Source organism: Physeter macrocephalus, chromosome 10 (genome assembly GCF_002837175.3).
Source record: "Physeter macrocephalus isolate SW-GA chromosome 10, ASM283717v5, whole genome shotgun sequence".
Taxonomy (NCBI): Eukaryota; Metazoa; Chordata; class Mammalia; order Artiodactyla; family Physeteridae; genus Physeter; species Physeter macrocephalus.
Window position 1 is genome coordinate 1,847,920 of NC_041223.1, and position 12,972 is coordinate 1,860,891.

The window sequence follows — 12,972 nt, forward strand, 5'->3', positions numbered from 1 at the left end:
CGTGACCCCTGCCAGTCCAGGTGCCCTCGGCCACTCAGTGTTAGCATCTGTCCAAGTGCACAGTGAGCACGCCGTAGCATGACCAACACAGCTGACCACTACAGACCTGCAGGTACAGACAGGCGGACTAAAGTAATTCCTTCCCAACAACAAATGTTCTGGTCCCTCCATCCTCATCTTCTCCAAGCACCAAAAGATGAATAAGGAGAAATATAATGTGAGTTCATTCAAACTATCATAAGCATGAAAAGTAAAAACAAAAACCTTCTTTTCACCAAATTACATGCTTCAAAGTTTATTATCCAGTCCATGATTTACTAATTTGGATTTAACTCAGTAATTTAGGTACAAAAATGCTCTTAGAAACAGAAGTAATCCAAAAGCTCAGTTATTTTAATATGTCTTTCTTATGCTGCCGTATTTTGTAAACATCTGAAACTGTAGCTAAGCAGTTATTTTCAATTTAATACCCATAACGTGAACCTGGATAAATTTTACCAATTTTTTTAATGCTTCATCACTTCAACAAATCTATTAAAAATAAGGAATTTAAATTCTCATTGAAAAAATTTTAAAAATGTGTCAGTGATACTTTAAAAGTCTTTTCCATCATTCATAATTTTTTCCTTGACTAAGGTTAGTATTTAATCGCTCATGAAAGCCACTTAGATTTTTATGACCATACCAACGAAGAAGAACTGCTTACACTGACAATGTATTATATACACGAAAAATACAGAGACTGAAAATGGGAAGAACCAACTGTTTCCATCACTGTCTTCACATCAACAAAGCAACACATATTTATAGTTCCAATAAAACTTAAACAAGTCTTAGCAAAACAAAAGAATATGACCTTACAAAAAACTTAATTAAAATATATGCTCACAGGAAAAAATAATTTCTGACATACAATTAATCATCATATGGCTATTCTGACACTATATTATCATATATTTATTAACTGTATTAATAAGTTAATAAGTATATACTTACTAATTTTGCATATCCTAAAAACATTACCCTAATCAATCTTCCCCTCCCCTATCGATTATTTGCTTATTCAAGTGTTTATGGGCTAAGAACTATGGTGCACACCTCTTGATCACCTTATAAGTCAACGGAGGTTAACGCCTTATAATACGAATTCACCATTCCGAACATCTAATTCTAGAATACACTACCAAAAACAAGTATGGACACAGAAAGTAGGCTATTTATTATTATATCTAAAAAAAAATTCTCCATGTATAATGATTCATATTGTAATTGTAAAAAAATTCACACACAAAAATACTGAATAATAACCAAAAGCCCATAATAAAAATGAGGTAAAAACTTGAGATTCCCAGATGAGTCTACAGATTTAATTACTATGATATGTACAGTGCCCTCTGCTGCAAGATGGAAAACTTAAGAACTGTATCAGTCGCTTGTCACCAAACCGGTAAGTGACCTGCCTCAGCTAACGCCTTGGTTACCGGATCTGTGAAAGGGAACAGTCAGAATGGCCTCATCAAAAATCTGAATAGCACCAAAAGACGAGCGTTCCTGGTTCCACTGCTGATCATGAGAGTATTCACACCAAGCTCCCGTTTCTGTCCGAGCAGGAGGGCCCAGCACCTACAATGAACCACCATGCTTTCCAACACTGAAACAATTTTAGAAGCCACAAGGAAATAGAATTCTGACTTCAGGTGAGATATATTTAAAAATCTTAAGAAAAGGAAATAATAAAAGGTCTAAGTTCTCTGTTCAAAGAAACTTGGCAAGACCAATGCCAGCAGAGAAACAGACTCATCTCCGGCTATCAACAGGGAGCCATCAGACCGTGAGACAGAGTAGGATGGCACTCCGTAACTCTGAAACACTCAACTTCAACGGCATTTTTGGCTCTGTGTGTTTTTAAACACGTGAGGATTTCCTCTAGAAATGGGTAAAATGATTAGTCTTATCTAAATATCAAAGTGATCAAATATTAAAATCCTACAAAAATTCCCTTTCTCCCTGTTTTTACCAAGTAGCACATTTAACATCGAAACATCTTAATTCAAACTGCCTCCCGTTTCAACTGGATGAGGCCATGGCATGTAAGTGAGGGATACAATTGTGGATGAAGCATTTTTTTTTCAATTCAGTAACATGAAAAGGAAATAACCTTAAAGTACTGCTAACATTCTGTAAGTGTCAGCTAACCCTCCAGAGTGAGTAACCTTTAACCCAAACCCTCTCCAGGTACACGTCCACTCCTTTCGCAATTAAAAAGGCACCCATTTCCCACCTGCTCTCTTGCCTGCGGTAGTCCGGCAGCTGCTCCACTCTGACCACGGGCTTCACCATCCCTCGCTCGGCGGTGCTGGCGGCAGACAGCCCCCTGTCGCCGTCCAGCCTGGAGGAGCTCTAAGTGCAGGGGAAACACAGGGCGTTTAAACACAGCACGCGGACCAACCCCGCTTCACACTCGGTCAGCGTCGCGGGGAAGGCAGGCGGGGCCGCAGAGGGACAGCAGAGGCCAGGAGGGGCGCAGCAGTGTACCCAAGAGCACAGTCACTGAGAGAATAACAGCACAGACAGCCACTTTCCCCGTCCGGCTCTAAAACACAGGCATGCAGGCATGGGGCACACACACCAGGGCCCTGCACAAAGTACAGGAATAGCAGCGACCTGACTCCACAAAGTTCTCTTGGGTCAGGACACAGTGGACAGGGTATGTGCACAATGTGAAGAGGCAGGTCTTTGTTTACTTGTGCGTTTTAAGGAAGGATGTAAAAATTCACTCATCACGGCTCAAACCCTAGAGAAGAATTCGGTACAGAAACTGGCTTACGTCTTGTCCTTAACCAACGCAGGGAAAAGCCACCTAAAAAGCAAACCCAACACAGTATACTCAAGTCCCTCCGAGCAGTGCCCACCCCTAGCCCGCCTGTGGCTGACACAGGGGTGAGTTACTGAGATTCAGAAAACAACCAGAACAGAATCAATAAATGTAGGTAAAAAATCCACCGCAGCAAAAAATTTATGTACGACTTCTTGCCACATCCCTTACTGTAGAAACTGAGCACAGATAAGTAAATAAAAATCATCCTGGCCTTACCAACCAGAGATTAACATTGTGCAGGATGTATCTTTCCATTCTTTATATTGCCCATAAATGACATTACACAGCCTACACTCTGTAAAAGACACTTTTTCTTATGCTGTAGACATCTCGTAATATTATTTTTATGTTGCAGAATTGTAATGGCTGTATTAACATTTTGTTGTCTATTCATCAAGGTTCATTAAACCAATTTTTATTAGGTTTAAAATGTTCATCAGTATAAAGTGTCAGGATAGCTGTGCTTGTTTGTGTGTGTGTGTGTATATAAATACACACACACACACACACACACATATTCACACACAGTAATTAATTACTTTGTTAAGGTATGGCTACAGAAATAAAATTGCTTGGTCAGTGGATGGCAATATTTAGACTATAAAAAATTGTTATAAATGAATAATGGTAAGGCAATGAACAAATAAATTGATATGTTTATAAACTAACATGTTACAAAACCACTTTAGCTGTTTTCAAATGATCTTTAGAACAAATGCTCACAAAACAGCTGAAGGAAGCAGGAAAGAAAGGCGTGTATCTGTGTGTAGAGAAGGATTTAATCATGTTAAAATACACACATGAACACACACATGCATAAAAGAGTTCAGAAAAGGACCTACCAAAATTTTACCAAAAGCCAACCATGAACTGTGGATGAACTGTTTTCGGTTTTTTTACACGTTTTCTCAATTTAACCAAGTTTTCTATGTTGACCATGCATTTTGATAAGAAGCAGAATTTTTTATAAAGATGGTTATGATATTGGGTTCTGAGAGTACTGACTCGTTAAATTGCTTAGCGGATCTTTGCTGGGACTTTCATGCGCCACTAGGCGTCCTTCTAAGCAGCGGAAGTGCAGCAGTGAGCACACAAGCCCTGCTGCCCTCGCAGAGCCCACACTCCACGGGCAATCAACAAACAAGCAGCGCTCGGTACCGAGGGCTGCACGAAGAACTTCAGGTTCGGCGTGTACTAGTGCCAGGGCGCTCAAGGAAGACTCCTTCACGGAGGAGCCTTCAGGTGACGTCCGAGGTAGGAAGGGGCTCGCCGGGGGACACCCAGAGGAGAGAGCGTTCCACGAGAAGCGGGCACACCCGGCCTTCGGGTGGGACGGGGGTGGGCTTCCCGGGAACGGAAGCCGCGGTGGCACGTGCTGGGCTGAGAGGGAAGGGGGCCGGGCCCCAGGAGCTGTGTGACACAGAGTGACGACTGTGCGACGGCGGACAAGAAACCAGCCGGAGGCTTCGGAAGCAGGGCAGCAGCCACGTCTAATTCACGTCTTTACTACCTCGGTTCAGCTGCCGGGAGGAGAAGGACGGGCCAGGGGAGAGCAGAGGAGGGGCTGCCGTCTAAGAAGCTCTGCGGTCCCTCCGCCACAGGATGGCTGCAGCCTGAGCCAGACTCTCCCGGGGACGACGGACAAAGGAGGGCCAGAGGGCAGGGGCCGAGCCGGCGGGACCTGCCGAGGACCGGGTGAGGGGGTGACCAGGTGAGGGGAGGAGGGGGACCAGGGCGGCCTGCGACGGGTTTCTGTCGAGCGATGCCGCGGACGCTGGAGGATGGGACGTCGGACCCCGAGGTGGGGAAGGGTGAGGGAGAGAAGGTGCATTAAGAAAGAAAGTCTCCGTTTGTCTCAGCTGCATTGAATGTGACGGGTGCTGCAGAGTCTGGGGGGTTGGCACCCAAGACGGTAGTGGCGCGCACACAGAGGGCATCCAACTGTCTAAGATCAGCTGGGGAACAGGTACCGACAGAAGAGGGGGGCCCGAGGTCTGAAGCCTTGGTCCCCAATTTCAGAATCAGGCGGTGGGGGCGGGGGGGGACCCACCAATCAGACTGAGGAGGAAGATGCCCTGAGACGGGGGCCAGAGTGGCGCTGGGGCGGAGGGCGTGCACCCGCTGGGTGGTGCTGGCACCGCTGAGACAGACCACGCGGGACCTGGAACCGGGGGTGTCGGTGCCCGAGACAGGCGCGGCCCTACGAACGGGCAGGGGTCAAATGGGAGCGGGAAAGGAGATGGAGCGCAGGCCGTGGACATGGCCACCGCCAATGATCCCTGCCAGAAACCGTGCTGAGAACACGAGTAGGAAACGGGCAGTAGCTGGAGAGGACAGGAAGGGTTTTAAAAACCTGTCCCGGTGCCGGAAAATGACCCACACGTGAGGAGCTCCTGCCCCCGAGCCCGGGCCCCCCGTGAACGGCGCACTGGAAGGAGCAAGGCCGTGCCCGCCTCAGAACGCCGCCCCAGCCAAGGCCTGGAAGCTCTGGGCTTCTCGTGAGGCGCTAAGATGTTCACCACCCCGGTGGAGAGAGATGGCCGAGGGGTCCCAGCCACCAACCATCCCACACAGGGAGCCTCCGGCAAGACCAGCAAGCAGACCGAGTCCAAACTGCTCTGCACAGCTACAAAGAAACAAAACGACTGCTGTTTCAGTCCACCAAGTTTGGGCGTGGGGTGTTACCCAGCAGTCAGGAACCAGAACGAGGACAGAAGTAAACCAACTGTGCAAGAGAGAGAGCACAGCACCCACGGACGTGAAGTGACAGGCGGGAGCTGGGACCCCAGCTGAGGCAAGAAGAGCAGGAGTCCGTTATCTTTGGGGGTGACCTGACCGAGAAAGGCTGGTCACACAGAGGACAAGCCTGGGACACACTGCTTGGGAGAGAAAGCACAACCTCCCGGCCTTAGGGGAAAAGACAGTCTGCTGTTCACGTATCACCACGAGAAACACAAGTGGTTAGGACACCCACACGTAGGCCACTATTAAAGTCTGTTTGTACAATACTTTTACGAGTATGTTACCAATAATTCATCAAGGACGTCCTGTTACGTCAAACGTACACAGTCCTGACAGGTAAGAGACAATCACCTACCTTGCTCGCTGGTAATGCTGTTCCACTATGAACATCTCCTCCTAAATCAAAAGTTGTCTCCTGAACAATTCTGTTGCGATAAAAAACGAAATACATAGATTAATAACTTTCCAGCGATAAGAGGTAGTCTCTTCTTTATAATACAAAAGGAATAGTTAGCTAAATATCCCAATGTTCAAAGATCTTCAAGAAATCACTTTACTGTCAGAATATGAACTTAATGAATTAAAAAACTATTGGTAACTTTATGAACTTTTCCTACCAATGTATACTGAATACTCTCGAGATCAGATTTTTGAAAACTAATATCAAAAAATTGAAAGGAAGCATAAAGAAAAAAAGAGAAAGCTGTTCCATCAGTGAGTCTCTCTAGGCTGCAAATGGCACGTAAACACAGCGCAGATGCCCGAGGTGCCAGGAGCCCACGTGTGGACTCAGGGAAGGCCGGGGTGGGGTGCGGGGTGTGTGACGACAGGGCACAGGCCCAGCTGACTCCTGCCTGAAAGCCAAGCTGATGGTTTTTTAAAAGCTCACGGATACCACCATTAGGCTACAAATAAAGAAATGGAGAAATTTTTGATAATGTCAATAATTAGATCCCGAGTAATTCTAAACAGTTTTTAAGAATATCTCAAAAATACCAAAACTGTTAAACTTATCATTATGAAAAATTAGTTCAGAATGTAAACAAAATCTCATTTTAAAGAGTCAATAACCTGAGGCAAGGTACAGCTCTTTGGCACAAATGAAGGGTGAATGCAATCCATTTATTCCAGTTCATGAGAGAGGCCCAACCAAAGGGGAAAACGGGCCCTAAAACACCTGTTAAGAGGCTCATACACCATGATCAAGTGTGATTTATTCCAGGGATGCACAGATGGTTCAACAGCCACAAATCAATCAACGTGGTACACCACGTTAACAAAAAGGATAAAAAAATCACATGATCATCTCAACATATGCAGAAGATCTGACAAAATTCAACAGCCATTTATGATAAAAACTCTCCACAAAGTGGGTACAGAAGAAACATCCCTCATCATCATAAAGGCCATGTATGACAAACCTAAGCTAACAGCATACTCAACCGTGAAGAACTGAAAGCATTTCCTCTAAGATCAGGAACAAGACAAGGATGCCCACTCTCACCAATTTTATTCAACAAAGCCAGAGCAATTAGGCAAGAAAAAGAGATAAGAACCATCTAAATCAGAAAATAAAGGAAACTGTCACTATTTGCAGATGACAAGATGTTACACACAGAAAACCCTAAAGACTCCACTAAAAAAAATTTGTTAGAATAAGCCAATCCAGTAAGCTTGCAGGGTTCAAAACCAATAACAAAGATATGTTGTGTTTCTATACACAATAAAATATCAGAGACATTAAGAAAACAATCCCATTTACAGAGGCATCAAAAAGAATAAAACACCTAAAAATAAATTTAACCAAGGAGGTGAAAGACCAGTACACTGAAAACTCCAAGACACTGATCAAAGAAATTGAAGAAGATACAAATAAATGGAAGATATTTGTTATTTTGTGCTCATGGACTGGAACAATTAATATTGTTAAAATGTCCATACCATCCAAGGCAATCTATACATTCAGTGGAATCCCTATCAAAATTCCAACAGCATTTTTCACAAAAATAGAACAATTCTAAAATCTGTATGGAACCACAAAAGATCCCAAGTAGTGAAAGCAGCCTTGAGAAAGAATAAAGAAAAAGAACAAAGAGCAAATCACTCCCTGATTTCAAACGATACTATTGTACAAAGCTATAGTAATCAGAACAGAATGATATCAGCATAAAAACAGACACACAGATCAATGGAACAGGATAGAAAGCCCAAAAATAAACCCACACATATATGGTCAATTAATCTATGACAAAGGAGCCAAGAGTATACAATGACAGAGAATATATAGGACAGTCTCTTCAATAAAAAGTGTTGGGAACACTGGACAGCCACATGCAAAAGAATGAGGATGGATCACTATCTTACACCAAACACAAAAATTAACTCAAAATGGATCAAAGCCTTGAGTAAGATGTGAAACCATAAACTCAGAAGAAAATATAGGCAGTAAGCTCCTTGACACTAGTCTTGATGATGAGTTTTTGGATCTGTCAAAAAAGTAAAGGCAACAAAAGCAAAATAAACAAGTGGGACTGCAGCAAACTAAAAGCTTCTGCACAGCAAAGGAAACCACCAACAAAATGAAGAAGCAATGTGTGCAAGGGGAGAAAATATTTGCAAACCATATATCTGATAAGGGGTTAATATCCAAAATATACAAAGACTTCATACAACTTAGTAACAATATCTCCTCCCAAAACAAAAAACAATTAACAAACGGGCAGAGGATCTGAATTAACATTTTCTAAAGACATACAGATCACCAAGTACATGACAAAATGCTCGACATCATTAATCATCAGGGAAACGCAAATCAAAACCTCAAGGAGGCAGCACCTCACACCTATCAGAATGGCCATCATCAAAAGGACAAGAGGTATGTGTTGGTGAGGGTGTGCAGAAAAGGGAACCCTCGTGCACTGTTGGTGGGAATGGAAATCAGTGCAGCCACTATGGAGACGGGTAATGGAGGTTCCTCAACAATTAACACTAGAGCTACCGTATGACCCAGCAATCCCACTTCTGGGTGTACATCCGAAGACAATGAGAACACTGACTTGATACGATATCCTCACCTCATGTTCACTGCAGCCTTACTCACAATAGCCAAGATATGGAAGCAGCCTAAGTGTCCACTGATGGAAGAATGGGTAAAGAAGATGTAGTGAGTGTGTGTGTGTGTGTGTGTGTGTGTGCGTGCGCGCACGCACGCCTGTATCTGTGTATACACACTCACAGGAATATTAGTCAACCGTAAAAATGAAGAAAATCTTGCCATTTGTGACAACATGGATGGACCTTGAAGAAACTGCTCACTGAAATAAGTCAGACAGAGAAAGACAATTACCATATGATCTCACTTACATGTGGAACTTAAAACAACAAGTAAGCCATAAAAGGAATGAAATTTTGCCATTTGCAGCAACATGGATGGACTTGGAGGGCATTATGCTAAGCCAAGTCAAGTCAGACAAAGAAAGACAAATACTATAGATACCACCTGAAAAATACAACAAACTAGTGAATATAAGAAAAAAGCAGCAGACTCACAGACACAGAGAACACACTTAGTGGTTACGACGGGGGTGGGGAGAAGGGCAGTACAGGGGCTGTGGGATGTGGGAGGCGTGAACTCCCGGGTGTACCACGGGCTCAAGAATATGTTGTACAACGTGGGAGCAGAGCCAATATTTTGTAATAACTGTAAGTGGGGAGTGACCTTTGAAAACTGTATATAAAAAAACAGTAATAACAAAAATGCCAAGCTCACAGATACAAACATTGGTGGATACCAGAGGCAGGGGTGTCCGGGTGGTGGGGGGAATGCCAAAATGGGTCAAAAGGTACAGGCTTCCAGTTTTAAAATAATTAAGTCCCGGGGATGTAATGCACAGCACAGTGACTACAGTTCATAAGACTGTGCTGCATAACTGAAAGCTGCTAAGAGTAGATCCTAAAGTTCTCATCACAGGAAAAAACCCTGCATAACTATGTGTGGCGATGGATGTAACTAGACTTACTGTGATCGTTTCACAATACATACAAACACTGAATCACTATGTCACACACCTGGACTAACACGCCAATTATAGCTCATTTAAGAAATACACATACATGTGTGAAAAAAAGGAATACGTGAGTTATCTACCTAGAAATCTGCGTAATAGTTTAACATGAGAACAGTATTAATTTTTATAAAAAAGGAAAGTCCGTTCTACTTTATAGATGTACGTGTAAGTACTGGTATGTTCAACCACTAAGCAGTTTTGACTAGTTTTGCAGGAAAAAGATGTAATAAAAATAAAACGTCACAGCAGCACTATCCCTCAATGAGATGTTCGCCAGGTCCTTACACGATCTCTGCTTTTAGCCAGAGACAAGACGAGAATCAACAACCGCAGGCCTCCAGAGCAGGAACCATTAACGCAAAAAGCAGTAGGAGACGGATGTTCTCACACAGAAAAACACCGCCCACAAAACTGAAGGGCCAACTGCAAGAGTGGGACAGAGACAGTTTGTAGAACTGTGCCAACTAACACCATCAAAATAAATATGATATAAAACCTAGGAGTAAAGCCCAGTTGCAAATAAGAGGCAGTAATCGTAGGCACTGCTGATAGACGATACACAACACACCAGAAGAACTGCTCACACGGTAAGTTCTCTGGAGAAACTTCCGAGGAGTAAGTGTGAGGCTATTAAGCAGGCGGGCTTTCCCCTGTCCAGGTGTCTGGTGCTGAAAGGAAGAAACGGGGCGAAGGAAAGCTGCTCATTAACATGGAAACCACTTGAGCAAGACCATCTGCTGAAGAGAGCAGCCAGTGGCAAGGTCGTGACAAGAGACAGGAAACCGGGAGACGGCCGATAAACAAATACAACCTGAAGAAAGGAATTGACAAGAGACAGGAAACCGGGAGACGGCCGATAAACAAATACAACCTGAAGAAAGGAATTTTAATAAACTGGTCCTCCCCGACACAGACGGGAAGGATGGGTTTACCGCGCGTCCAGTTTACAGCTGGAAGACGGGGATCTTCCTGTGAAGCACAGGCCCACGCCGGCGTTCTCGGGGCCTAGGAGGATGGTCACTTGCTGAACGCTGGCACTGGGGGCGCGAGGCTGGGGCGTCAGACCCCCCCCCCCACCCGCACGGCGGTCCCCACACCCACCCTGCTGGCGCGAACGTGTGTGAACCACAGAGCGGCCACCTGGGGGCGGTGTTACGTCGTATCTGCACCAACCGCGACTGCCCTTCACCCTTCTCCACCGCCAGGATTCAATGTGGACAGAGTGAGAAGAGAGGCCAAGACGTCCTCAACAGCCTGGCGGCAACCATCAGGGCAGAACGCCTAGTGCCGACAGCGAGCTAGCGAAGGGCCAGCACGAGGGAACGGTAACGATCCCCACGTGGCCCCAGGTGATAGCTCTGAGCGGTGAACCAGAGGCCGGTCACGCAGGAAACCAAGGCACAGGAACAAGGAGGGGACCACCACCGGGGTGCTACGTCTGTGCTCTCAACAGGGCGGGGGAGAAGCTACTGCCCCTGTTTCCCCAAGATCCACACCCTATCAACCTGTAAAATGGGTAATAAAGTCACGGGGCAGTATATTCACGAAAAAAAATGTTATTATCAAAAAGGAAGTCTTGGGCTTCCCTGGTGGCGCAGTGGTTGCGCGTCCGCCTGCCGATGCAGGGGAACCGGGTTCGCGCCCCGGTCCGGGAGGATCCCACGTGCCGCGGAGCGGCTGGGCCCGTGAGCCACGGCCGCTGAGCCTGTGCGTCCGGAGCCGGTGCCCCGCAACGGGAGAGGCCACAGCAGAGGGGGGCCCGCGTACCAAAAAAAAAAAAAAAAAAAAAAAAAAAGGAAGTCTTATTCCCTCCCCCTCAGAGAAGTTTTCCCAGACGGTAAGGAGTTTCCTTTTCCAGCACCAGGCCCACGTTGCAAGTCCTCAGACAGGCACTAGGTGGAGCCAAATACCTTGAATTCCCTGACAAAGAACAATGTGTTTCATTACTAGTAATAGAGAAGATACACCTCAACAGAAACACTTCGGTGATGTAAGGCTCATTACACAGAACACCATAATTCAAATAAAGTGTTGTTTTAAAGTATCAGCTAGGGCTTCCCTGGTGGCGCAGTGGTTAAGAATCCACCTGCCAATGCAGGGGACACGGGTTCGAGCCCTGGTCCGGGAAGATCCCACATGCCGTGGAACACCTAAGCCCACGCGCCACAACCCGTGAGCCTGCGCTCTAGAGCCCGCGCGCCACAACTACTGAGCCCGCACACCATAACTACTGAAGCCCGCGCACCTGGAGCCCGTGCTCCACAACAAGAGAAGCTACCGCTGTGAGAAGACCGTGCACCGCAACGCAGAGCAGCCCCCGCTCGCGGCAACTAGAGAGAGCCCGCGCGCAGCAACGGAGACCCAGCGCAGCCAAAAATAAATAAATAAATTTATTTTTTTAAAAGTATCAGCTCAAAAACAAAATTTAAAAATAATTTAAAAACCAGCCACAACTTCCAATTTCAAGACGAAGTCAAGACCTTTCTTTCTTCTTCTTCTTCTTCTCTGAAACCAACCCAAATCAACAAGAATCTGAACGACAAACCACAAACTTTGAATTTTTAAAAATTAAAATAAAAGACAATAAAACACATAATCTATGGCTAATTCATTTCATTTTCAGCATGATCACAACACTGTGGAATTCTTAAAGGTGATGGATGCTCCTTACCCAGGCCTTTGTCTGGGACCCTTCGCCATCAGGCCTCCATCCACGGATCTCTTGGGCAGAGCGTGGTCCTGGCTGGGGTCCACGAACTTAAACACATGGGACGCCCCAAACTGCACCTTCATCCCGCTGTGCAGCATCGTTGTCTCCGAGATGCGCTGCCCGTCCACGTAGGTCTCGGCATCCATGCTTCTCGGCGTGACCGTGACCACTCCATCCATGTTTGTGAGGTCACAGTGATGGGGCTCAATTCCTGAACCAAACAACTAAAAAGAAAGGAAAATCAAAGGAACTTCCATTATCAAGTACAGAGGATTTAAAAACTGAATTTTAAGCCTGTAAGTCCCCCTTTTATGATAAATATAATCTAATAAACTCTGGATTTTGGGTGCTGTCAGGGAATTTTCCCTTAATTTATTAATTAAACACTGTCAAAATAACTGATTATTTTCACCATCCAGCAGCTTGATTTAAGGGGTACTATAACTCTGCATTAAAAAAGCATATGGGGGCTTCCCTGGTGGCTCAGCGGTTAAGAATCCGCCTGCCAGTGCAGGGGTCACGGGTTCAAGCCCTGGTCCGGGAAGATCCCACACGCCGCGGAGCAACTAACCCCG

The 12,972-nt window shown here is 45.3% G+C and overlaps 1 protein-coding gene across 15 annotated transcripts in view; it reads right to left on the reverse strand.

Moving 5' to 3' along the window:
• The window catches only part of AFDN (afadin, adherens junction formation factor), a 133,642-nt gene that overhangs the window by 49,363 nt on the left and 71,307 nt on the right, over nt 1-12,972 (reverse strand). For 14 of the 15 annotated variants that reach the window (XR_008618312.1, XM_024122678.3, XM_028494762.2 and 11 more), the window contains exons 10-12: nt 12,359-12,621; nt 5,976-6,045; nt 2,282-2,400 (exon numbers count right to left, since the gene is read on the reverse strand). Coding sequence is in view for 14 of the 15 variants with exons in the window: in XM_024122678.3 (XP_023978446.1) it covers nt 2,282-2,400; nt 5,976-6,045; nt 12,359-12,621 (452 nt within the window). In the remaining variant the exon portion in view is untranslated. The remainder of the gene's footprint in view (nt 1-2,281; nt 2,401-5,975; nt 6,046-12,358; nt 12,622-12,972) is intronic. The other variant, XM_028494763.2, reaches the window with a different exon arrangement.